This window comes from Chenopodium quinoa, unplaced genomic scaffold (genome assembly GCF_001683475.1).
Source record: "Chenopodium quinoa cultivar QQ74 unplaced genomic scaffold, ASM168347v1, whole genome shotgun sequence".
Lineage (NCBI taxonomy): Eukaryota > Viridiplantae > Streptophyta > Magnoliopsida > Caryophyllales > Amaranthaceae > Chenopodium > Chenopodium quinoa.
Window position 1 is genome coordinate 852,884 of NW_018745030.1, and position 26,465 is coordinate 879,348.

Consider the following 26,465-nt stretch of genomic DNA (forward strand, 5'->3'; position numbering starts at 1 on the left):
GGTGATATCCTAATTTTCACTTATTTAGGGGATAGTTCATTCACAATCCGAATTCAAACTGCTAAGAAAGGAAAGAAGATAGAAAAGGGAAAGCATTCTGAGGGCTCAAGCAGTTCTTATAAAAAACGTGGACGGAGACCAGCTGTTCAAGGATCTTCAGCTAAAATGATTGAGACCTATGCTTGGCTCACTGAACTTGCTGTTAGCTGCCATGAAGAGTATTTCTTTTTCATATTTTCAGCTGCGTATATTCAGCAAGGAATTATAGTATGTTTTTCTTTTAGTCTATAGTAATTTGCAGAACATGCATTTCTTGTTTGTATTCTTGCTAATATTATTTTGTGTGGTGTGGTTTTTTGGTAGAATGTTCCGCTGGATTTTGCTAGGCAACATTTTCAAGATTTCCCCGATACTACAAATATCACTTTGCAGAACTTTGATAGAGAGTTTAGTGCTCAGTTGAAGGTTGCAAAGGCTGGGAGTACGATTATTCAGTGCTCAATAAAGAATGGTGTAAAGAAATTTACTGATTACTACAATGTCCAAGTAGATGAAGGGGCGTTGATAAAATTTAGACAAGGAAATTCCATAGTCTTTGATGTCGATTTAGTGTTGGTGTAATAGGCTGACTTATCTGCCTTCTTAGAATGCTATGTTGTTAGGACTGTGTGTTTTTTCTTCGCTTTTATTGTGTTCAGAGATTAATAAGGGCATTAGATTTGTTTTAGAATGAATTATTTCCTTATGTAATGTAATGGAATTAGACAAAGGTTAGCTTCTCTGTCTAGAAAGTTCTTCCTTTCCCTTTGTTTTTGCTATGCTTTGATATCTTAATTTGAAATTAACCATGAATATCTAACTTGCCTGTAGCTATTTTGTATCTTAGTCTAGATATAGCTAGCCAGTTAGTCATTTAACACTCCAGTAATTCTTCCTATGTATATTCGGAAAATTATCAGCAGGCAAAGTACATGAAAAGCAAACAAGACAGTTTTGAAAATTCAGCTGTCATGGATATTTTACATACCTGGGTTCTCGAAGACATGGTGGCGCCTGTCAATGCATATGTGTTTTATTAATATTTCTGTAGAGGCCTGAGTATAGTGCAAATCGAAAAGCACCTAAAATGGAAATGTCAACTGCACGTTTGTGAAAAATGAAATCGTTCAGGGCCCAAAATTAGGAACATCTAACATTTTCAAAAGTATATAAAAACTCTAATGTGACATGTGTTGGAACAACAAGTGAGTGTGTGAATTTTGTGAAAAAACTCAAAGTCCCACATTGGTGGGAAATGAGAGTTTTACTCTCTTTATAATATAGAGAGTGGGCTAAAGGGGTGTGGCCCTTGGGCTACCCACATTTTGTGGAGAGGGAGGACCTATATGGTAAACCATCTATCACACACACGCGCGCCGAACCGAGCCGGGCCGGGCTGGGTCGGGTCGGGTCGGGTTTATTAAATAAACTTATTTTTTGGACAAGGCTAATTGCGTGATTAGTTCCTTGATTTTTGCTAAACGTTTTTGACTGATTACGTTTGACCGTTTTTCAAAACTGATTAATGGAGCGTTAATCATGCAAACGTTTTCACTGATTTTTTGCTAAACGTTTTGCCACGCATTAATCTTCTGTAACCGTTTTGAACGTTCAACTTATGACCGTTTTAATTGTGTGATTAGTGCCTAATTAAACAGCAGCAGTTACGTTGCAATTTTTCCTATAAAAGGCGTGTTGATTTCCTGTTTTTTACACACAAAAAATACAGAAAGCAATCTTCTTCTCCTCTCTATTTTTCCTCACAAAAACAAAACCCTCGACCAGTTTCATTTCTTTTTTTTGGTGTTTAGTTGCCCGGTGGTTTTGTGCAGTTCCACCGGTATAATTACAATAGAAGAAGGCTGTTTTATCCTGGGGAACATCCGGTTGTTGTACGAGCTGCTTGCACAAATTAAAGGGCAGTACCGTGAATGTTCTAAAGAAAGCGACATAGTCCGCGACTCAGTCTATTTCCCGGTAACTTTGTTCTGTTTTTAGTGTTTACAGCAGTTCGGTTAATAACAACATGTGACCTAGGTTATTAATCACTCTGTCCATAATTAGTTTCCAGGCAGTGGGATTGATAGGTAAAATGAATTAATGCAACAAGAATAGCTAGAGAATTACCAGTGTTCATGTCTTGTTGAAAAGCATCAGAATGTAGGTGAGTGCAGCAAGCCATGGCTGTTTTCCTGCCTTGATTTGTGCTGTAAAATGAGGATCAGCATGCTACAAAAGGAAACCAAAAGTGTCAAAAGGAAAGGATTTCAAACAACTCTCAAAAAAGGCACGGTTGTTAAACATATATGAAGTAAAATGTAGTCTGCGATTACTGGAAACTAAACATGCATTAATGAATGTGAAATTAGGATGGGAAAAATAATTATAAAAGTGTCAAAGAATGCATCTAAGTTAGACGGTGCAGCGCTCATTTGAGCCTGCTAATTTAAAAGGCTACAGATGAAATGGTAAGTAAAGCTTAATAGAAATAGTTTACAATAACCAAGTTATATTATAGATAAGCATCCTGATTTAAGGATACAAGTTAATACATCATATTTATTTAGCTAGTACTATGTACATAATAGAAGGCTTTCTAAGACATAACTGCAGATTAGCTGCTACTACAAAGCTTAGTGCTGTACATACAATTGATGTTTATAGAGAACATACGATGTCCAAAATGTTCTTTCTAAACATCCAAAAGATACCCGACCTTAACCCTAGCAATGTACCATACTATAGTACTTGATTCATTCTAACATTTTAAAAGCAAAAGGAGGCAAATACTTATACTTCTGAAACTGGCTTCACATACAAGCTGGTAGGGAGACTTCAAGGTGATTCTTGGTTGTTAATTGTCTTTCTCTGCATTCTCTTTGAAAAGGGCTGTTCGGAGTTTCTTCCTTGGACCCTGGTCTTCATCATCCGACTCCTGCGCATCATCAGTAGCCATTGGCTCTTTGTTCTTAGCTTTGCTTCGAGTGCGACCAAGAGTGGCCCATGTAGAAAGTTCTGTCACTGGTGCTGGTGCTTCAGAAATTGTAATACCCTTAGTTGTTGGCTGCAATGGGACATCAAAGCAATCTGTCTCAAATGCTTGGGAAGCTAGTTTGAACTCATGAAATTGGGCTATTTCAGCAAGAACCTCATCAGTTGTTTCCGTGTTCTCCTCACTGTAATCAGTATCACCTTCTAAGTTAGGAACAGCGGGTGCTTTACCATGGTCCTTAGCTGTGGCAGCTGGTGCAACATCAGCTCCGAACATTTGTGGTGCTGGCAGTCGCTTACCAGCTGTAGAAGCAAACTGTTGTCTGTTCATATTAGAAGATGATGAACCTAGCACCTCACTGCTCGTTGGTGCACCTTCGACATCGACAGATTTCAGTGTCCATAACAGAACACTATTCCTTGCTAACTCTAGAGTTGGAGTTACTTGAATGAAAAAAGGCTCTGCTGATAGCCTCTCTTGTACAGTTCTAAAAGCCTCCAAATTTCCCTATAATGTTCATGACCGTGCATAAATAATCAGTATATAGCATGTGAAGAAGGCAAAGTTGTTTCCTTTTTTTTTTTGTAGAATAAAAGACTAAGTAACAGAAAGAACTGTAATCAAACAGATCCCCCCCCCCCCTTTTTTGTTTTTTTTTTGGATTTATAATTATTGTTGCATGCATATTATGATGAACGATCATACTCACATAAGCATATACGAAGCTAGAAAAAAAAAACTGCACAACGTTAAAGATTATAACAGTGATGGGATTCCTTACATTGATTTTCATATCCCAAATTTCAGCCGCTGTCTTTCGGAAAAGTTTCTCCGTATCATCGTTAAAAGTTGTAAATGACATTGTCCCACTCTCATCAACAGCTTCGAACTTGAAAGTAACTCTATAACAGTACACATGTCAGGTGAACAAAATGTCAGTTTATGTATAATAATTATGGAGGTTTTTAAAAAACTAAATTGTGGACTAAAAGTATACTTATGGGCAGCAGTAGTGTCTGCCTTCCTGCAAGAAATGCAAGGGAAGCGAGTCCCAAGTGCAAGGTGTGATCGCTTTCCACAGCCAAGACAACCTATGTATGCATTTACTCTCTGTAAGTCAGCCTCTGGAATTGTGACTTTGATCCAGGCTACTTCATCTGGTGTTGCATTAGCTGCCTGCATCAATGTTGTTAACAGGGTATTACTAAATAGGCAAATATATACTTGTCCTAAATGCTATGTATAATGATAATTCTTTTCCCATGTATAATAAGTTTAGTGAATTGAGGACCTTTTTACTTCTCAGCTCAGCTATTGTCACAACTTTCTTTTCAGTGCTTGGGTATCTGACATTCAGAATCCTTTCTTGCCTATCTTGCAATACATGCTGATATAAGCTAACCCTGGAACAAAATAGGAAGCCTTAGTTAACCTATTTTTATTTGTTGATAGAATGATTTTATATAACATTTACCATTCTCGAAGCAGATCTGCTCGTGCTCCTTTGGGATTTAGAATGATTCTGGTCGACATGGTTGTATTCAGAGTGAATCCTGTAGCCAAACAAAAGAAAGGTTATTCTTTAATGTCCAGTGAAAGTTAGAAGATGTAAACTATAGCAAGCAACCTGACCTCGTGTGTGTCGGGTCTTGAGGGCAGTAAAACCAACAACATTAAATTTTTCAGCCCAAGTACTTAGAGCATCACAAGGTTTCCCAGTGAGATCATTCCATGCTGAAATAGTCATAGCATGATCTTCGCTGGTTCATAAATAAATAATAAGTGTTAGTAGTCTGGCTCGGTTGTTAGCTAAATGATACAATACGCAACTTTTCAAGAACTATATATACCTTGTATCTGTAATAGAAATCTCTCGAACTGGACTATCCCGACCACGTGCATTGGGGATTAGTCTCGGTGCTTCTTCAACAAACAGGACAACACCAACTATATTTGGTTTAGGAAAAAAGTTAAAAGTGAGCACAATAAAATGCATGCATTCAATGGCATTTTCAAAGGTGCAAGTACAAGTGTAGATATTTCTAAGAAGATAGTTAATAAGCACTACCAAATCTTCCATTTGGATCAGGCGATCGTGGAATACTTGACAGTGGCTGATACTTTGGTTCAAGCGGTCCACTTTCTGGATTTAACAGTTTAATAATAGTTTGCTGTCTAACGGCCATTTGGTACGGAAGTTCTTGTTCATTGAATTTGTACTGCTCATCAACAGCTGTTATAGGAGCCTTGGATATTTCGTACTGACCAGATGGCTTCAGAACATCTTCATATGCTTCAATCTGATCACCAAAAAGAGCACAGCACATCTTGTTTTTCTGAAAAACATACATATCATACTTATTAAGGAGAAGAACACTTAACATAAAAGACTACTCTATGCAGGGAATAGAGGCATGCTTAAGTAAGGAACCTAATTCTAACTCTGAACAGACCCACACATAAATATTTTAGAGCTGTTTTCTTATTCATAATTTGTATACTCTTTCTCTTGTATAATGATTCTTTTATAGCTCATAAATTAGGTATATGAGACTATATTTGCAACAAGCAATATTGAACACTGCAACCAGAAAACAAATGCTATATATATTTCTACAATTTAAGTTTATAACAAGCACATACCTTTTCATCCTCTAAAATGATTGTTTGGAAAACCACACCAGGATTCTTAGGAGAAGGTTGAGCTCTTCCCTTTTCAGCGACAGTGACTTTAACTTTGTAGTCCTTACTTTGAGTAGTTAGTTAATCCAGGTAAACAGGTTCAAGCTTCATTCTTGGTGGTGTATTCATGATCTGTAATTCATGGAATGCAAAATAGTCAGCAAAAGAATTATAGTAAGGAATATTTTAGATTTGCATGTAAATCTAACAGGTATATTTGTTATACTTCACAGGGTGTAAGAATGAGGCAGCATAAAAGTGCATGTATGGTGATTAGTGTAGGTTACATGAATATGATATACAATCTGTTGCCATTCTTCCATTAGTTAGATTTTTTCACAGAATATCTATAAACAAGTTCTAAGCATGAAGAATGCAAAAGAAGTTTAAACAAACTGAATAGTTTCATGAACAAATCAGTTTGAGATATTGCATGAGCAACAGTTACTGTAATAGAGATAACTTAATAAGCATATAGTAGCATATACAAATGCAAATGAACTTAGTGGCAGTCCTAGATTATACTAAAAGGAGCAAAAAAAATACGAGGTATAGATTTCTCAAAATGGAATCCTGATCAAATTTTTTTGTAAAAAGTAGCTAAGAATGTGAGTGATAGTTACAGCAAGTAATGTAAAAGCTACTTTAAAACTTGCAAGAAAGAAGAAGAATATACCACAATTAAGGATGCAAAATAAGAGAATAAAGTTGATGCTCCAAAAGTCTTCAACCTATGTGGTATTTATAGTCAAGGCTGAAAGAGAATTGATCTAGGTATTTTGTTGCAACAGTAACCGTTTGCAAACAGTAATCAGCTTTCCTTTTTTACTTGATTACAGCTTGCAAGCACCTAAGGATAGTTTAATATGTTTTCCTTAAAGCATAAGTAAAAATATCCTAATTATTATGGCTATTATATAACTAAGCATATTTAAATAAAAAAAGACTTTCTTTTATGTGGCTAAAGCAAAAAGCAAGTACATCTCTTATTATAAAAGTAATTTTCTGACCATGAATAGTTACTTTGACTTGTACTTGCTAGTTGTGATCTCCAAGGTGAAATGCATCTACATTTTTACTCTACTATTAACAAATCTGTTATACCAAAAGTATAATGATAGTTATATTCTATGGGCTACATTAACAAAGCCCATTTATAAACTATGCAATACATAACCCAAATAATAACCCCTAACAAAATCACAAAAGACACTATTAGTAACATATGAAGTGCCACACGATTTACAGTACATATTAGTCGAAATAACCGTTAGTGAGTATTGATCAGCAGAAGGATTTTTAACATAGACTCGATGTACAGTATATATACCAACTAAACAAGTAAACGCCAGAGTAAAAAAAATGTGAGTGCCTTCTATATCAAGCATGCATAGAAAAGCATAATATACTGTATAGCATACACTTTCAGCAGAAGATAAATGCTATTGCTTGTTGATTCTGTTGCTTCCTGTATGGTAAATACAAATGCTCAAAGCTTGGGGTGCAGCTTCTGCATAGGTAAAGGGAGAACAACCTATCAGCTAATGACAGAATGCTCCAAGTAGGCATCACTAACTGTCCATTTGCAAGAACAGGTACAGTAAACAGCTTAACATCACTGACTCTTGTCATTGAAAGGCAGTAAGCATTCGATGAAAGGCTAACCACAATGCGTGACTAACAAGCGCACCTAATCCAGATTAATAAATCAGCTAATGCTAAGGCACAAGAAAAGAGCCTAAGTCATTCTTATACATCCTTGTACTGTCATGGAATTTTGTCAAGCTTAGTTATAAGGACCAAATAATATCTTCTCATGACAGCTTATCCAGAAGACATTACTGAGTCTGACATAACAAAGTAGAAGTCAAAGACTGATGGTGTTTCAGCATGAGAAAAGTTTGTAAATCATAGTTATATTGTACCTCACAGAGCTGGGCATAGTGCTTGTATATATCACTGTTTTCATCAAGATCATCAAGCAAAGTTCTACCACACCAGCAATTGTTTTCGTCCATAGACGACATCTCAAGATACCTAAGCAAAGAGAAAGGAAAAAACAGTTAGCTGCAAAGGCCATACTTTTTTAGTCTGTATCAAAGCAGTACTTGCTTTTATCTAAGGCCATATCATGTTATCTAGATTAGTAAGGGTGTGTAGCCAATAATGTTCATAGTTCATGAATAATTTAGCCACCGTGTGCATGTCAAATGTCAAAAACATATATGTGGATTTGACAGTCAACTAATAATATTTATTCGTCAATCTTATTTCAAAAATCGAATTGGTCTAGAAGCACACAAAAACATTACGAACTTTTGGAAGACACTCTTTTCATTGCACTTATCTACTTGAGAAAGCATATTTTGATCACAAATACCATTAGACACGGTGTCATTTTTTGAGACACCATTTGTGTTTGTGCTTGAAGCCTCCTTTGAAGTAGATTCATTTTGTCCATCTTTCTGTAAATCGGAATTCCAGTTTGGGTTTTTGAGTTGTATCTTTCTGCACAAAAGGTATAAATTAAGTTTGGGAATCAGACATGCATGGGATCAACAGAGCAGCTAATGCATTAATTTCATAAGATCAACTTTTATTCAATTGAACGTGCACCATCATCCGAGGATACAGAAAGAGCGGGGAAGCTTGAATTCAAGAAGAGCTATGTTCTCTGCCAGAAGGAAGAACATAACATCTTTAGCAATTTTCTTTCTCACAATGAAAAAAAGAAAATGTAGAAAGCTTACATTGCATCAAGTGTCACTCCAGCGAAACCTCACATCTTTTATCAAACTGCATGTCCTCTCAGTGAGCTTATGAAAAGAGGTCAGTTTGATCATTGAAAAGTGTTCTCTATAAGCAGGCACAGGGTTCAAAGAAATCTTTTCTCCTAAGTGAATGACATCAGTTGGAGAATTGATGCAGCTGCAAAAAAGCACAACAAGATTATACTGGATAAAGGCATTTCTCAATAATAAAAATGCAGGACAGTAGATAATCCAAGATAATATAAAATATTTATAGCCCAAACGAAAGCAAGCATACACAAGTTCAGCCAATTCAAGAGATTAATTTCACGGAAAGGAGGAAATTGGGTGAAAAGGCGACATGTTACTGCTTATCTGAGAAGATATCATCTCCGACACCTACAGCATGAAAATAATAATCAGAATCCAGCTCCCAAAGAGCAAGCTCTCCTTCTCTTGGTCTAAAGTAACCAAAGAATCTAATGGTCCAAATGTAAAAGGAATAACAAGTTAGAATTCAACCATTTAGCTAACTGTCTTGGAAAAGCAGAGTGATAAAAAGGAATAAAAAGGAAAAGAAAATAAAAGAGGAATCAATTCCTCGATCAAAAGAATCATGACCAATTAATCTAGTGTACCAAAACTAAGGCCTAGTATGTACAAGTATACATGTAATTCAAGGCACGAAATGCCTAATTATAAGCCGAAAGCATATTTTTATAAGCTACAATGCAGGAAGGCCATCTACAAGCCACGCAGCACATATTCTCTAGGACAGAAACACAATCAGGAAAAAAGAGATGCACTGCTATACTAAATTAGTACTTCAATTAAAGTCCATTCACATACTTACAATGTCCGGTGTAAAGGCAGCCTACATTCACACCAAAACATATATCAGTAATATTAAATCCTGCTCTGACATGTAAATCAGAACAAAAATTGAACCTCACTCTATTCAAAAACAATCACCATCAGCAACTCTGGTATATCTGTGTTTGCTTACAGGAGTTCAATGTAATGGTCACTCTACATTACATCATTCTGAACAATGCCTGCAAGCTGTAGAAGTTTATGAGACACTACATTCTTAACTGCATTAACAGAACATTGGTTAGCAGCAGTTGCAGTGAAAACGCAAACATCGTTTGATTTCTTTGCTCGTGAAAGGGCAACATAAAGCTGCCCATGGGAAAAACATGGGCGCGGTAAATAAATGGATACTTGGCTAAGAGTCTGTCCCTGAGATTTGTCAATTGTCATTGCAAAGCTAAGTTTTATAGGAAATTATTTTCGTTCAAACATGAACGGATACTTGACAGACTTAGAAGGCCTTAAATTAATCCTATGGATAAAAACTTCCTCTCCCTTGTAATGACCAACTACTATAGTGCACTGAATGACATTCGGAAAAAACTTCCTGCAAATTAACCTTGTACCGTTGCAAAGACCTGAAGATGGAAGCAAATTCCTTAGCAGTATCACTGGGCAGTTTTCCTTTAGCACAAGCTCATGAGGACTCACCACCTGGGCACAGCTTGTTAATAAATTCTTAGGATATATACTGCATGTATCATTAACAACAGCATCAAAACTCTTGTAAGTCACAGCACAGCCAGGGAATTTCTCGATCATGAATGTGTTTATACCATCCACATCATCATTCATGGGTGTCAGAATCGCCTTTCTTGTGAAAACCTCACTGTCAAAGTAGCCACGGCCAATTTCTAGAAATGTTGTTTCTGTAACAGTGGCAACTAAGTCTGTAAAGTCATCTGTGCATTGTACAACATGTTCCGGTAGGTTGACAAAAGCGTTTTCTATTTGCTGCAGTTCGCCATTTCCCAAACCAAGCAAAAAAGAAGCATATCCTGGGTCTTCCCGTGCCCTGATATTTTCTGTCAGCCTAAATTTCACAAATCTAGGCCACAGATAAGAAGTGACAATACTTGCCTCTACTGCTTCATTCATTGTCTTACGTGGGACCACTGGCAACACTTGTCGGAAATCTCCTCCCAAAACAACTACTTTCCCTCCAAACACTACCTTATTTCCACAAATATCCTGCAATAAAAGATCTAAGGATTCAACATTTTGTTTTTTAGCCATAGAAGCCTCATCCCATATTATTAGAGCGGTTTCCTTTAACAATGCAGCTAAACTCCCTTGTTTTGGAACATCGCATGCCAGTGAACCCTCATCATCAATCGGGATTTTGAACCGCAAATGAGCAGTTCTCCCTGAAGGAATGTTAGCTGCAGCTATTACCGATGTAGCAGTAGGCAAAACAATCTTGTTCAGTTGTCGAATTTCTGCATATAGAGCATTGTAGAGAAACGTTTTTCCCGTACCTCCTGGACCATCAATAAAGAAAGCACCAGGTTTTTGCGGCAGGACATGTTCCATTATACATTCGAAAGCAGCATTCTGTGCAGAGTTTAACTATGAACGACAACTTAAGCACTCTTGCGGGATTGGCGCATCAAGAGCATCTATAATATCCTTTGTACGCCTAAACTCATCACTAACCCGTGATACTAATTCCTCTAGACCAAAATAGGCAAGGGATTTTCCCATGGCTTCCAGATGTTGTTCAACTACACGAACAGTAAGCTGCTGTATTCTCACAAGCTGATTTGGAAACCTGTGAGAGTAATCCTCAGCAAGAAAAGGATAATAAGTATTCCATAAAGCAGCAGGATCTCTTGGTTGGAAAAAAATTAACACTGTTGCAAACAGGCGACGCAAAGCAGCAGGCATATGAGTTTCACATGCTTCAGCCATCATCGAATTGGCTGTGTCATCATCTTCTATAAGGCCTCGTTTTAGAGCAGCTTCCTGAAAGGTTGAATACAAACAGCCATCAACAATATGCAAATCTTCAAAAGACCTAGGACTTCTTACATTCAACAATAGGAGTCTAAGAAAGAACCGTTCCCCTTCTGCAGGAAACACAAATGCCAAGCGGCCAACTGAAATCCTGTTTTGCACTCTTTGTTTCCATTTATGGCAAATGGACCTGTAAAAGCAAAACAGAAGGATACATTTCGAATAGGTCAAAGCTGAATATTCTCCATGCAGCTTCACAAGGAGATACCCATCTACCCGATTGATATCGATGAATTTCATCTACAGTTTCACCATCAGAAGCAACAACATTATAGGAAATCTTATCATGGCCCTTATAGACATACTTGTACAGATACTTTACTGCCTTAATGGTCGAACACACCTTAACATTCAAGTGGCAATCAAATAGCATCGATAGATAAGGGTTATAGGGAATAACCCACTGATTGTCTAATTGTGCATTTCTTATGGTGACCTGCTCCCTAGTGTCTCTCCTGCGGTAGATAGGATATCCATCCTTATTATTTGTTGTTTCATTGCAAAATTGCTTAGGGTATTTGTTCTTACAACAGCGTTTCACGCCAGCTTTCTTCATACATGGACAATCCGGATTAAGCACGCCACAAGGACCATGCATCATATGCGCCAACACAATTCTTCTTAGGATGCCATTGGTTTGAGCAGGTATTTCAGCACAAACAAATCGATCATAGTCAAAAGGGCACTTGAGCTTATATGCAGGTTTCAGAATAATAAGAAAATGAGCATGTGGCAACCCTCTTTTCTGGAACTCGACCACATACACCAATGCAGCAACTTCCCCGAAAATCTTATTCTCCATGATTTCTTTTTTCAATGCTAGCAATTTTGCTCTAAAAATCCTAGCAACCAAATCAGGTCTGTCTTGTGCCGCCTCACCAGCAGCTAGTTCGGCTTTTATTTCAGGCCAATTAGCATTACAAGTGATTGTTACGAAAAGATCTGGCTTCCCAAATCTCTGTACCAAAGCCATAGCATTTAAATACCGCTTCTTCATATCACGAGGACCACCAATATAAGTAGGAGGTAGTTTAACTCTACGGCCAACATTTTGGCCAAGAGTCTCCCCTGAATCCAGTGAATCAAGAATACCTTTATATAGATCAGCTCTTATGGTGTCTTGATTATTTCAGAAATAATCAAGCCTTGTATTTTCAATCTTCACATACATATCCACTATGTATTGCTGAAAACACCTACCCGCTCGCAACAACATATTATTAGGCCTGATTTGTAATCAGTAGGCATAATACTCTCTAGCAGAAATGAACTTGTCAGCTTTAGTGTTCTTTCTTTTTGCACCTGCAATTAAGATACGAAACACAGTATTTAAAGGGGACAACAGTAGAAGGGCACCTAATGTAAAGCACGAAGAATAAGTTTTAGAATCTGTACGGGTTTCTTCCTGTTCCAATAAACCTGTTGCAGTATGAACAGCACAAGACATTATAGGATCTGGAACAAAATCTGCTGTGCTCCGAGACGGGTGAGAATTTTTTTTAAGCCCTTGAGTCCACCCACATTCACCGCGAGGAAATAACAAAGGATACTGAAGCGGATCATAGCAGCCATAATTATGATATATTCGATGAGATTCATCAGAGCGTCCACTAACTAATATATGAGGACCCAAGCTTTGGCTAGACGAAGAACTCTCCGGCCAGATAGCAGCACCTTCATCAACATCAGGAGCATTATAAACACGATGATCAAGAACCAAGGCCTGATTTAAAATAATTCTTGTATCTGCATGAATGACCCTGTCCCTTAAATTCCGGAAGAATACAGCATAGGGATTTTGTTCAGATACCTGCATCAGAATGCTAATTATATCTTCTCTAATTTCAGGGAAACAACCAACCCTACTTTCTGATTCATGTTGACCATCATAGAAATATAATTGGAGATACTTTGGATTGTCATCGGCAGGCAATAAATCTGGGACAAAATGATACATTTTCCCGTGCAACTTGAAAAGATAAATCCCTTTGTACGTGTTCGCATAATAATGACCCCCAAGTGAACTAAATGCGAACAAGTTGTTGTACAGCCTAGCATACTTTCTAAAATGCACAGCGCCTTCATCCTTCGAAGTAAATAAATAAACAAGTTCAGGGGGATACTCAGTAGCAGCAATCGTGATGTCTCCATTCCCACAGCAAAAGTGCAAGGATTCAAACATAAATTTTTTTGCACCGCATTTGCCACACGAAAAGGGCATAGACAGTTTGAAAGGCTCCGCCGGCAACTGCCGATCCATAGCAGCACCAAGAATATCTAATGCTATACAACACAAAAAAAAAAAAAGACCTATAAGATGCTAAGCCATAATAGGACATTCCCAAAACTGACAGAATCAGTTACCTTGTACAATAGATGGGGTTTTTTGTTTCTTAGAAAGGACACGTATTCCTACTTCTGGAACACTGCACGAAATACGTATTATATTATGGTATCTATACCACAAAGACCGAATAAGCACCCCTAGGAATGCAGCAATCTGAAGGTACAACCAATAAGAGGGAAAAAGGAAAAATCGTTCATCAATACAACAAAGATAAACATAATAGCAACTAGACAACGAATACAGTGTAACTATTGAAATTTGGCATAGCCATTTCCTGTATACACTTCTGCCTCTTTGATGTACGGCGCTGTGGAGGCTGTGCAGGAGCAAACTGATTTGCCGATGAGCACGGGCTACATTTAAAGGTAAACTCTTTAACAAACCGATTCCAAATGCAAGAGCCACTCATCCTAACCAATCAACCTCTAATAGATATGTATACCTAGCAAATGCTGACTGTGATGTCCTTTGTGCAGTCTTATTTAGTCTACTGCATCTTTTTTTAGATAGCTCAGGTATGCCATAACGGCAATCTAGCAAACAAGAAAGTAAAGCAGCCAAAAGAAGAGACAATTCAGAATTCAGCTGTATCAAACAAATTATAGCACAGAATTTTCTAACAAAGACAATACCCATTCTCACAGTTCTAGAAGAGGATATCAAAGGTGGAAGGCTACAGAGTTTCGCAACACCTTTCGTAGACAAGACCTGTAATAGTTTTCGCATCAGAAACCAGACAGGGAAAAAAAATGATAAAGAAAGGCATCCACCTGAACGATTACAAGAAAAGAAGTAAACAACGCAACGTGAAAAAACACAAGGCATACTACAAACACCAAGTGCTTTCATTATAAAAAAGCCATAACAGCCAGTACATCAAAGTAGTTCGATTCAGTACATCAGCAAAAACCAAAAGGTACATAATACTGGCTATTTCCTGCATCCTAAAACAGACATCAATAGTAGGACAAATCGAGCTACAAAGCAACTACATCACTCGAATCTGGAAGACTAATCTTTTCACAGCCTTGTGCGCTGCTCTTTCACGAGACTCTTCAACCGTAGCAGCATCTCCACCATAAAAGATGAACTTTGTACGGGAGTTTGGCCTATTAACCCGTACAAAGACATTATTCTTAGCAACATCTATAAATCCATATACCGGAGATGGAAACTGCAACCAAGCAACAACCTTTTCCAAAATAGGTTGAAAAGGAACACAAACTCTGTTCGATCGTCTAGCCATAACCTGTAATGGCAAAATCAATGTTCAGGACAAAAACCATGAAGAGCAAAACACTCATTCTTCTTCCAAGTAAGACAACTGGATCCTATCCAAAAGACGACCAAAAGGAAGATAGAATTCGTTCCGTGTTTATACTAACCTAAAAGAAATCCTAAATGAAAACACAAAAATCCTATACATAATACCCGATAATTTCACTATAGAACTGAACAACCGTGCGAATAGTAGGCTACAATAATGAAGCAGCCACTTTTCTCTGAAGACCCAAGTACAGCCTAGATTTTCCAGGTCTACGTCAAAAAAGTAACTTACCTACAAACTACCTCAATATCCCTTCACAAGGAATGAGAAAAGAACAAACAATCAATCACCCAGAGCATTTCTTTTACCAATTCTATGAATACTATAATGAGCTGAAAGCATATAAAATCACACTCCAAATACCACACACGCTGTACAAAAGCAGCATCACAGGTAAAGAAGATGCACAAAACAATGTAATGATTGCGTCTAACCGAGACCAAGAAAATCAGAACAAAACAACATAGCATAAAAAAGAAACTCCAAAGCCACAGAACAACTTCTAAGGAACAGGAATTACCTTGAAAAGTCTTCCAAACATACCAGAACAAACCAAGGTCCAGCAACAGAAGCACAAACAATTCTATCAACAATCCTGGAACCCCACAAAAAGTAAAAATAAGAACATTTGAAGTCAACCAATAACCAGTTGATATGCCACCTGGTTTAAAAACCCAAATCCACACTTCATTTGTTACCACTCCAAATAACACAACAGGAATTAAATCAATACCACATGCCAATCCAGTGTCATAAGGATGGGAGCACCAATGACACTGGAAAACGCATTGTAACTCTATGTAATTAGCTATTTTGAATTTAAGGTTCGATTTGGCAGCAAATCCGAAATACAATCCATGTACACATAGTGAGATTCTATAGAGTTCGATTTGTCAGTAAATCCGAAATACGATCCGTATACACATATATAAAATGCACAACAGGTAATATAATGTCAAGCCAACAAAGAACAACCTCCGAAAGAAAGACTTCAGCACAGGAAACTAAGGTCACCCACACCCAAAGGTAATCCAACTGAACTGTATATAGACTACGGCGAAACAGTCCACCGCCATTGATAAACCCCAGAAACCAAGTACAACAAAGTCATCCCCAAGTCTTTTTTTAATTCCTATAACAGGACACTGAAGTAGTGCCCAAGTAAGGCAGTCCATTCCTAGAAAAGCCAAACACTAATTCTAGTCCTAAGCTAACATGCAACCGAAACAAAGCTGAGAGCCAACAATTTTCCAGAAAAAAAGAGAAAAAAACCATACCAGACACTCTTGAACAACACGCCAAACCAAACATTTCCCCTCCAAACCTCATCATTCAGACCAACAACGCGGAAACCCAACCGACAAAAGAGAAGACCCAAAGCTAACACCACAGCGGACAACCAAACGAACCTCGGAAAGCAATTCCTACAAGAAACAAGGACACCTTAGCTGGCAACCAAAGAAGGATATGAAGACCAGCTGTCTCCTCCGCTACAAATGGCAAGCAAATGCACATAGCTAAGGAAGGGCAAATCCGACAAATCATTAAATGTAAGGGTGTCATTGTAATAGCACCACATGGAACTATTCATAAGAACAGTGAAAACTTTTGCATGTTTTGTAAGGTCTATAGATATTTTTTATTTTGATATTGATTGATAGTTTGTGCTACGTGTATCTCTTCTTACATCGATATAACACTACATCATCATTCAACTATCCCTAAGGTTCACTTCAGCTTAATTTCAGTTTATTTTAGTTCAGTTCAGCTTCGATCATATATATATATATATATATATAATGAGAACCAATCCTTAATAGGAACTAAGAACTAATTTCAACCATCAGATTAACCTCAAATTCGCGCTTGATGAACGACCGTGATTATTTCAAACAAAGATGAATTCCACCAAATGGAACAAGCGTACTTTTCTCTCTCTTCAACCTCAGTGACCATTTCCAATCTCATAAAGCATTTTCTCTCTCCTCACACCAATTTTGCTAAAAGTCTCCATTGATTCTTCTCAAAAACTGCCATAAATTTCTTTCTCGTATGTTAATTTCTTCCACTGACAAAATTCTTCATTGATTTTCACTCGATTTTTAGAATGAAATTACTTGTTGAGAGGTTAAAAAACTAGGTATAATTTCAAAATTTTAATTTATGCTAAATTTATACAGTTGTGATAATCTTAGAAAATTATTGATTTTGAACTGTTTTTTTATTTGATTTATCGCAAAATTATAATTGCCGAAGTTTAATTTTATTTTGTTAGCTACAATTTTGGAGTTCATCCGGTTTCTCAAGTGCACTTTCTTCAGCGACAATAATATATCAAGCTCAAATCCAGGTATTTTTTGCATTTTATAATTTTGATATTAATTTTAGCTAAACAATTGAAGTAATTAACAATTACTTGAGAATTAATTTTGTATGATTATTCAATTATTATTGTTATTGATTTTTGTGTAAATTTATGAATTATGAGGAGTACTTGTAAGATTTTCTTGCTTGAATTTGTCTTTTTTTTTTCCTGCATATATTTTTTTTATTATTGAATTTTGGGTATTGATTATGTACTTTTTAGAGAGATGATTATCTATCTATGTACTATAGAGGGGTATAGCCTTATAAAAGTAGATATAAAATAAGTTAAAAGTAAATCAAATATTTGTAAGAGTAAATAGAATTAAAAATCTCCTTTTACTACTTCTGAAATCAAGAACCAAAATGTTACAACTTGATTCATCATTTAGTTCCTATTTGGTTGGGAGGTGGGAGTGATACCTTTATACATTTAGGGGGTGTTTGGTATGGGTTTTTTATAGGGGTGGAAACGGAATCAGATTATCGTTTCCATTAGAATATGTTTGGTTAATGAGTAAAGTAACAAATTCCGTTACTTGGTGGTAACCCATTCCACCCATTTGTTTCCGTTGCAAAAATTGCGAAAACGATTCACGTTTCTTTCCTCAAACCCAAAAAAACACAACTTTTACTCTTTCTCTCTCCTCTCATTCCATAATTTTCCGAAAAATTCCCAAGTTTGATGGATCGAATCTCCAGATTTTGCTCAATTTGATCAATTTCCTAGCTCAAATCTCCAGAAATCAATAATCTTAACCATCACAGGTTTGTTTTTTATCAATTTTTTGTTAGATAAACCCTTGATTTTGAATTTGTGTTGAAATTTGTATAATTTTCAGTTTGATTGTTTGTATTTTTATTATTTTTTTTATCTCAGATTGTTTGTAGTACATAGATTGTTAATATGATATCAATTTCTAAGGTTGTTCGTTGATATCAATTTCGATTTCACAACATCGGTTCGATTTCATTACATTAGTGACTTGCTTGTTTGTTAACATTTTCTCTTCTCGTTTGTTGATTTTCTGCTGAATTTGATGGTTTATATTGCTATTTTTGCCTATAATTGCTGGTTATAATGTGTTTCCTCCCAAATTTTTTCCCATGATTTTGGTTTATTTGCTTATAAGAGAAACATGACTAGATTACTTACCCATATTCTGAATCGAAATACTCTGCTACTGCCTGATTACTTACCCAGATTATTTAACCAGTTAGCTTTAGCTTATGAATTATTGACTACTAATTTCGCTCATACGATTAGGATTGTGAGGGTTTATGTTATTCCCTGTCAACTTGTCAAATGATGTACTATTGATGGAAATCGAAAGCATGAAATATGGCATAAAAAAAATCCTGCTATGTATTGAAATATTTTAAATTTATCCACATGTGGAGCATTCTTTGTTGATTGCTGTTGTTTTGCTATTTATCGGGTTCAATTGCGATTTATTTTCTGTTTCTTGTATTTTAATGGTTTTTGATGGGTAATATATTGATACTATTGTACATTTTTTGGACTGATTTTTCAAGGTTTCTACAATGCCTCGACTTATGCGTTCCATAAGGAAGAAAAAGCTTAAACAAATACAACTAGTTATTTCAATGGTTATTATTTCATTCCTCTTTGTTCATTTTTTTCTTCTTTTGAAGATTGTAATGCTATTTAAGGCCAATCTCTAGAACTGCTGTTGTTCATATGAACCTGAGTTCATATGTAGTCTGCACCCTCTATAGTAGGCTGCTTCCATTCCACTAATGAGTAGAAACCTTGTCCAGCTTTTTTTCTTAGCTTATCTAGTTGTCCCTCTAATACTTAATTAAGAAGCTTTTTCAGCTGATATCAGACCTGTTAATATGTCTATCGTTGCATCTTAGACTATTGTAGAGATGACTTGTATCTATTGAGACTGCGAGTCTGTAGCTGTATCTGTTGTTATCATCGGAACTCTATGAATCACCTAGTTGTTTGCAAGTTGTCATACAGTGGCTGGTATCTTGTTCTTACCCTCCATTACCACCCTTTGTTCAGATATTGACTCAGTGACTTGATTGGAATTGTCCTTTTGAGTTCTTTGTTAAATACACGTCTATGTCACATGAGTTTAGAGGCTTTATTGGCTTGATCATTTATAGGCTCTAATATAGGAAAGCAGGATAAAATCCTTGAGCATGTGCTTTCTTTGCTATAACCTGGAGTGTTTGGGCGTGAACAGAACTCTAGAAATTTAAATGCCTGATACAATATTTTATCATATTGTAAAGTTGTTCACATCCTTTTTTAACTTCATTAAAACCTTATTGTGATACTTTAGCATCATTTCCTATTTTTGACACTGATTGAAGAGCTAATCCTTATATGCTTACAGGCTACAGCTAGCATAAAAAATGACTGAAGATGGCAATCAGTTGGTAGTAACAGAACAGTAGCTTAGAGTTAGCAGACACCTTTCTTTTTTTTTTTTTTAACTTCCTACTCTTTATCTTTTATGGTAACAAATTAGCTAATTCCTAAATATGCAATTCTCTGTTACAACTATTATCCAAGTGCACAAGAAGTTAACCTTAAAAGCAGGAGCTCAAAAAATATCTTTTTGCTATGTTAAGTAGCTCTCAGTCAAAGGAATTAGATTTTATTTAAGTAAATATTAATTCCAGTAAGCTTTATATCTTTGTTCAATCCTGAGGCTTGGTTCTAAGAAAACGATATTGTTGAATTGTTTGTTGCATTATTGTCTTCTGTTTCCTTGTCTATTGATTTCTCAGAGGTGATGATAATATAGGGACATGTAAAATTAAGCAATCTGCAGTATTTGACTTGCCTATACTTTAGGAATTTAACATGCTCATTGTTTATATGACTTTTCATGTTTTGACTTGTTGCATTCTCTTATATGGCAGACTCATAAGAAAGCTAAAGGGTTGTTTGGAGTCCCATTCATTCACTATGAAACTCTTCAGAGATATACGCAAAAGACAAAGCTACCGGAGATTTAAGTAAGTCATTCGTTGATGCCATAGAAGGTATTGATCAAGAGATTGATAAGCAACCATTGATTGTCGAGAGTGATGAAGAAGATGATGTGAATTCTACTAATTCGGACACTTGAGCAATACAAGTTATGTGTTGGGATTATTCATATGATGATGGACATATTATTAGTCAATGTTTGGATAATTAATGAGTGCCAACTTTGCTTTATATATATATTGTTTTTTTTTATCGTAAAATATGTAGCATAGACAATATTTTTTATCTAGGTTATTTTTTTATTTTTTTTTTACCCGTAAAATATGAGCATAGACAATATTGTATTATTCATTCTTATTTTTCGTTTCCGTTTGTTATACCAAACAAGAGGAAACGGAATGGTGATAATTGTTTCCGTTTCCTTTGATGTACCAAACAACTAGTAAGGGTAACACTAATTGTTACCCTTTCCCCTCCTAATTTGTTTCCATTCCGTTTCCTATACTAACTCCATACCAAGTTCCTACTTGATTCATCATAATGAGTCAAGGGCCACATAAGTCATCCACTACACTATCCGACTTTGCAGCTCATGTATGTTACATTTTTTCTACACAGTATGGTTTTATATTTTTAGGAATTTTGTTCTTGTTTTCTGATAAGTGGTGGCTCATTGCAGTTGTCGATTGTTTCAAGACTAAAGCATGAGCATTTTACGGAGCTTATGGGTTATTGTTTGGAACAATTTAACAGAATATTGATCTATCAGTACGCAACAATGGGCTCTTTACATTATGTATTACATGGTATTCCATCTCTTAATCCGATCATCTTACTCGTCTTTTAAATTGGCATTAGAATAGTTTGCAATTTTTGTAATCAAATCATCTTTGATGCCTTGTACAGGAAGGAAAGGAGTACAAGGTGCAGCACCAGGGCCTACTCTAACATGGGCACAAAGAGTAAAAATTGCCTTTGGAGCTGCAAAAGGTCTAGAGTACCTGCATGAGAAGGTGCAGCCTTCTATTGTTCACAGAGATGTTAGATGTAGCAATGTCCTGTTGTTCGATGATTTCTTGTCAAATATAGTTGACCTCAACCTAACAAGTGCTTCTTCAAAAATAGCAGCTCGTTTGCACTCAACTAGAGTCCTGGGAACATTTGGTTACCATGCCCTTGAGTATGCCCCCCTTTCCCTTTCCATCATGAAAAATCTAGTATATATCATGGCTTATTCCTATCATTTTACTCATCTCTTAATTGGTAGTAGAATAGTGCTTAATTTTTGGCGCAATAAAGATCACTAGGACTGGACTCCTTTCCAGGGAACTAGGATAAGCTATGTCAAAGATGATTGAGAAACCAGGATTGTGTTTAATATTAGACAGAACTCCTTATGATGATAACTATTGTATAATTAATTGGATCAATATTGACAGACAAAACCTTTAATGACATATTTTAACTCACTAGTGCTTTGAGGAATTGAACCTTTCTTGTTTGTTTCAATAAACATGTATGCAATGACGGGGCAAATAACTATACACTTAGGATATAAATTGCTAAGTATACAAGGAATCATGTGTCATATTTTTATGTTTCAAATTATTGCATGCACTAAGTATACTAAAACCTATTAGCTCAAAATGGTAGAGCACTATGCAAATGCATAGGAGATGTAGGTTCGATTCCTACATAGGTTGTGTCTAAAAATAACTAAAAACACCTCAATAGTAAACCAAATCATCTTAAAAGTAAATCATTGTAGCTCAAAAGTAATAACTACAAAAGAGTGAGTATATCAAGCTAGGAATAAAGTGATGAACTTTTGTAGGGTTAGGGATCAAACACTCTAAAGTTATACAAAATACCTCAGAAGTAAACCAAAATAACCAAAAAGTAAATCAAATTAGCTTGATGTGTACGAACAATTGATTGGCTTTTTATGAGTAATGACACTATGAAAACTTGGAAATAGCACAATATTTCTGAATTGTTGATGTAAATATCCTCACAAAATGAATCAAGTTATGAGAAAGAAGTATATGAAGCTCAATGTAAAGGTTTAATCAAAAGTAGAGCAAAATATGTCACAAGTAAATCACAATTAATCTAAAGTAAATTCTAAAAAGTTAATCAAAATATCATTGAAGTAGAAAAACAAGAAATGTAAATTAATATATCCCTAAAGTAAATCAAAATAACTATTAAAAGAAATCAAAAATAGAGCAAAATATGTCAAAACTAAATCATAATTACTGTAAAATAAATAAACAATGCTAAAAAGTAAATTAAAATATCATTGAAGTAAATCAAATTACCTCTAAAGTATACGAATAATTGTAGACACCTAAAAATGTCTCCCCAAAACCAAACCCGATGATGAACAACCTTTCACCGCCATTATTGGCCGAGTTCAGTATTAAATCCCGAAAGTGCTTAAAAAATCGTATTTAATTAAATTCATTTTTTTGAATAGTCCATGAATCAGTCTTAATGTTTAGTCAAAGCATAGTTTTTAATTTCAGCCCAAACCCTTTTTATTTTATTGTTTTATTATTTATTTTGTCCCAAACCTTTTATTTATTTTATTTACTTATTTTCTTATTTTAGCCCAAATAATAATAAATCAGAAATGGCCCGAAATTATCAATCGGCACTTAAAATGCTGAACGAAATTAGGGTTAAAAATGAATTTAGACGGAAAAACGGACTAAAAATTCCCGCGTCACGGCAATAGTCCACCGTGCCACGGGAAACTTTCCCGTCTGACGGTGGGATTTCCCGTGACACGGGAAACCTGCTGTGACACGGGAGTTTCCGTGTCCTTTCCGTGTAAACCCTTAACGCGTTTTCTTTCCCGTTCACTGAATATTTCCCGCGTCACACAACAGTACACCGTGTCACGGGAATGTTTCCCGTCTGACGATGGGAATTCCCGTGTCACAGTACACAGTGCCGTGTCGCGGTTTACTTTTTTAGGGTTTTTATCATTTTAGTGTTCCGTGTGTTCCCTCAACATATTTTTTCTATAAATACCCCCTCATTTCTGATGTACGGGGCATCAATTAATTCTCTATTTTTCTCTCCTCTATGCTCTAGCCTAAACACTAGACTACCCTTCTTCTTTCAAAATTCCTTCTTCAAGCACTCCAAGGAGTCCATACTTTACTCGTGGTTTTGTCCTTAAGCCAAGGCGTGAAAGTTGCAAGCAAACAGAATCAAAGTAAGAATTATGTTTCTTTTATTTCAATTATTTTTTCTAACGATTTTATATTGTTGTAATTATTGCTAAATTGCTTCCAATATTAATGTTTGTTCTATTATTATTATGATCACCACATTGCATGTTTAAAGGGAATATGTAATTGAAAATCACGCCTAATAAGATAATTTGGACAACCGGTTTAGGTTCCTTTTTAATCTTGTTGTTAATTGAAGTGATCACGATATTTTAGAATAATGTGTTGCATTAATATTCAACCAATTTATCTTAATAATAGTTTGGAGCAAATTGAATATTTTGTTTGCATGCCTTTGAGATCGCAGGAATCACTTTTCACTATAAGAATCAAGTAGAGGCCAATACGGGCGAATGTGACTCCATGACTCACTTCGTACCATCACCCCCGATCCTCCTTTCGTGGTTCCGAACCATATGGAGTTAGTAATCTCATGGATTATGAATGGGGTGTAACTTTCACAGGTCAATCGTTGTTTCTTATCGTTGTCCCTTTATTCGTGGTTGCCTTTTATGATCCGTGAACGGTTTACAAGTTCCTTAAAAACTTGTTGGCGGCTCCCTACTTTATTTGTCCCTAATCGTATATGTCAATTCCCACTTCCTATGAGTGCCAAGCATATTCCCACATGCTTTAACGTAGGCGCACTTCGAGCGACGCCTACAATTTGGTGACTTCACTAGGGAGGATTCTTGGTTATTTATCGATTTGAGTGATCGACATTTAATTAAGATGAGTGGATGAGACTTGAAAGGTTCTTGAAAAAATTCCTGTGATTAATTTGGCATTTTTGCATAAGCTTAGACGATTTAACGTCGCATTTAGGTCTGTCCCGTAGGAAAAATTGAATAACTTGATTGCGCACGAAAGAAAACAAGGCACCAGTCAGATTTTCTGACTGCCGTGCCACGGAAGAATCTGCCGTGTCACGGTGCAGTACACCGTTTGACGGTGTGCAGTACCGAGGCACAGGAATCTTTGTCGTGTCACGGCAGGCCTAAAATCAGTCTGGTGGCTTGTTTTCTCTTTTCACAGTCCACTTCCTTTGATTTTTCTGAAAAAACGTGTGTGTTCTACATGCGTCTTAGCCCCCGGGGATTTAAGCTCTATAAACCCAAAAACGCTCATGGCAATAAGAGTTCATCCGAGTTATTAAATCTACCCAAACCATGGAGTCGAGTTCGATTTCATCATGAACTCGCGGAGCCGCCCGTTGGGACACACTCTCAAGGGAGGCTGCCTTGCTAACGCGTCCAAACTCTTAACCATGGTACCCTTTTGACACCCAAAGCTTCACCAATAGTTGAACATAGATCTTGACCTTAGGTTGCGAACTCTTTTTTACATCATCGTGACTAAATGCTACATGGTTTGTTTGGTGTTATCCTCATGTGTTTGCTCTTTTTGTTTAACCCATGACCGAGGGTTTTTATTTCCACATACTAATTAGTACGGACCTAAAATCGATTAAAATCTGGAAAAACTCACCTGGAACTGAGCACCGTGTCACAGCAAGTCCTGCCGCGCCACGGTGAACATTGCCGTGACACGACGCTTTCTACCGTCACGGCGCTTTCTACCGTTTGACGGTAGACTGCACCGTGTCACGACAGTCAGAACCGTGACACGATGCCCAGGAGAAATGTCCCGTCAGTCTATTTTTGGTTTTTGTGCGTACGTATGTGGTTTATGTGTCCAGTTTGGTGTCATGTCTAGTTGTACGATCATAACACGCGTCCATAACCTCACTTAATCACTCACATGTCGTGTTCACATAATTTTTTCCGTGCATTATTTCATGACCGTATTTTAGGGTAGTCTTTTGTCGTTTTTTTTGTGTCGTTTTTTTTTTTAGGAGTAAGTCGGATGGTATCCTCCCATATATTTTATTTCTTTTAAAAAACACAAAATAAGTAAATAGAAATTCAAAATTCAAATTTTTTTTTTTCCGGATGGGTTAAGGCTAAGTTTTGTTATTAAAGGTGTGTTTGTTTCGGTGTCACAGCACTTGGTCAAGAAGCAGGGGTAGATTGTTACGGTTCGAGTCAATACCTCAACAACTTCTTATACCAAAAAGGCGTAAAAGGAAACCACCACAATCATCTCCACAAGATCCATCTCCACTCTACTTTCAACCAATGGCTACTAAGGAAGATATCGAGAACATCAACATGACAATTGAAATGTTGTCTAACATGATTCAAAAACTCACCACTAGAGTCAACACGGTAGAGCAAGACAATCAGAACAGTGTCACTACCGCTGCAATGGACTAGATTAAGGAACAGATGAGTAAGATTTCTGAAGAATTCACTTATATGGAGCAACCTGTCGCCTCTTCGTCCATAAGGGACAAGCTTCCTGAGAAGTTTTCCACTGCTGACATTCCCAAATTTCAAGCCTACTAATAATCCGCTTTTCCATTTGAAGGCCTTTTCTGCGACCATGGCTCTTAAGGGAGTAGATGTGACACTCTTCCCTGCGGTGTTCCCTCTTTCCTTAGAGCATGCCTGTCAACAATGGTTCTACTCTCTGGAATCCAAACATGTTGCGACCTGGGAGGATGTTGCTGAAAGCTTCATGAATCGTTACAAGTGTAACATTTAGGCCAAGACTTCTGAACGTGAACTCTCCATTCTCAAATAGAAAGAGAATGAAGGCTTCACCACTTACTTAAGTAGGTGGAGGGAAACAGCTGCGCTCTTGGTGGATCCCCCCAAGGAAAAAGAGATGGTTTGCTTGTTTATTGCCAATTTGACTCATAAGTACAAGCAACACTTGAAGTTTCTGCCTTTGACTACCTTTGAAGCTGTATACGATATTGGAATCAATATCAAATATGAACTGATGAAGACTGTT

General features: G+C 36.6%; 3 protein-coding genes across 8 annotated transcripts; 1 reads left to right on the forward strand and 2 right to left on the reverse strand.

Moving 5' to 3' along the window:
* Positions 1-2,530: 2,530 nt before the first annotated feature.
* On the reverse strand, positions 2,531-16,689 carry LOC110709127. Of its 4 annotated transcripts, none has more exons than XM_021887343.1 (20): positions 16,304-16,689; positions 15,547-15,621; positions 14,332-14,948; positions 14,142-14,232; positions 13,717-14,052; positions 12,748-13,635; positions 8,762-12,654; positions 8,464-8,641; positions 8,330-8,387; positions 8,094-8,221; positions 7,639-7,750; positions 5,675-5,845; positions 5,100-5,367; positions 4,882-4,978; positions 4,664-4,791; positions 4,506-4,584; positions 4,323-4,434; positions 4,029-4,207; positions 3,813-3,933; positions 2,531-3,538 (listed from the first exon to the last, which is right to left on the reverse strand). In XM_021887343.1, exons 13-20 carry the CDS (start codon positions 5,356-5,358, stop codon positions 2,894-2,896), a joined length of 1,620 nt encoding a protein of 539 aa, XP_021743035.1. In that variant the 5' UTR covers positions 5,359-5,367; positions 5,675-5,845; positions 7,639-7,750; positions 8,094-8,221; positions 8,330-8,387; positions 8,464-8,641; positions 8,762-12,654; positions 12,748-13,635; positions 13,717-14,052; positions 14,142-14,232; positions 14,332-14,948; positions 15,547-15,621; positions 16,304-16,689; the 3' UTR covers positions 2,531-2,893. The 4 variants fall into 4 exon arrangements, with proteins under 4 accessions (XP_021743035.1, XP_021743037.1, XP_021743036.1 ...); XM_021887345.1 differs by having other exon boundaries at positions 16,002-16,689; XM_021887344.1 differs by lacking the exon at positions 8,330-8,387.
* On the reverse strand, positions 9,751-10,869 carry LOC110709098. The gene has a single exon (XM_021887313.1). The coding sequence runs from the start codon at positions 10,867-10,869 to the stop codon at positions 9,751-9,753; it is 1,119 nt and encodes a 372-aa protein (XP_021743005.1).
* A 132-nt stretch (positions 16,690-16,821) lies between the features above and the next one.
* LOC110709128 (probable protein kinase At2g41970) lies at positions 16,822-21,821 on the forward strand. Of its 3 annotated transcripts, XM_021887347.1 has the most exons (5): positions 16,822-17,166; positions 17,302-17,376; positions 20,295-20,958; positions 21,044-21,170; positions 21,271-21,821. In XM_021887347.1, the coding sequence occupies exons 3-5, from the start codon at positions 20,905-20,907 to the stop codon at positions 21,669-21,671; spliced, it is 582 nt and encodes a 193-aa protein (XP_021743039.1). In that variant the 5' UTR covers positions 16,822-17,166; positions 17,302-17,376; positions 20,295-20,904; the 3' UTR covers positions 21,672-21,821. The 3 variants fall into 3 exon arrangements, with proteins under 3 accessions (XP_021743039.1, XP_021743041.1, XP_021743040.1); XM_021887349.1 differs by lacking the exons at positions 16,822-17,166; positions 17,302-17,376 and adding an exon at positions 17,429-18,158; XM_021887348.1 differs by lacking the exons at positions 16,822-17,166; positions 17,302-17,376 and adding an exon at positions 18,185-19,001.
* Positions 21,822-26,465: the final 4,644 nt, after the last annotated feature.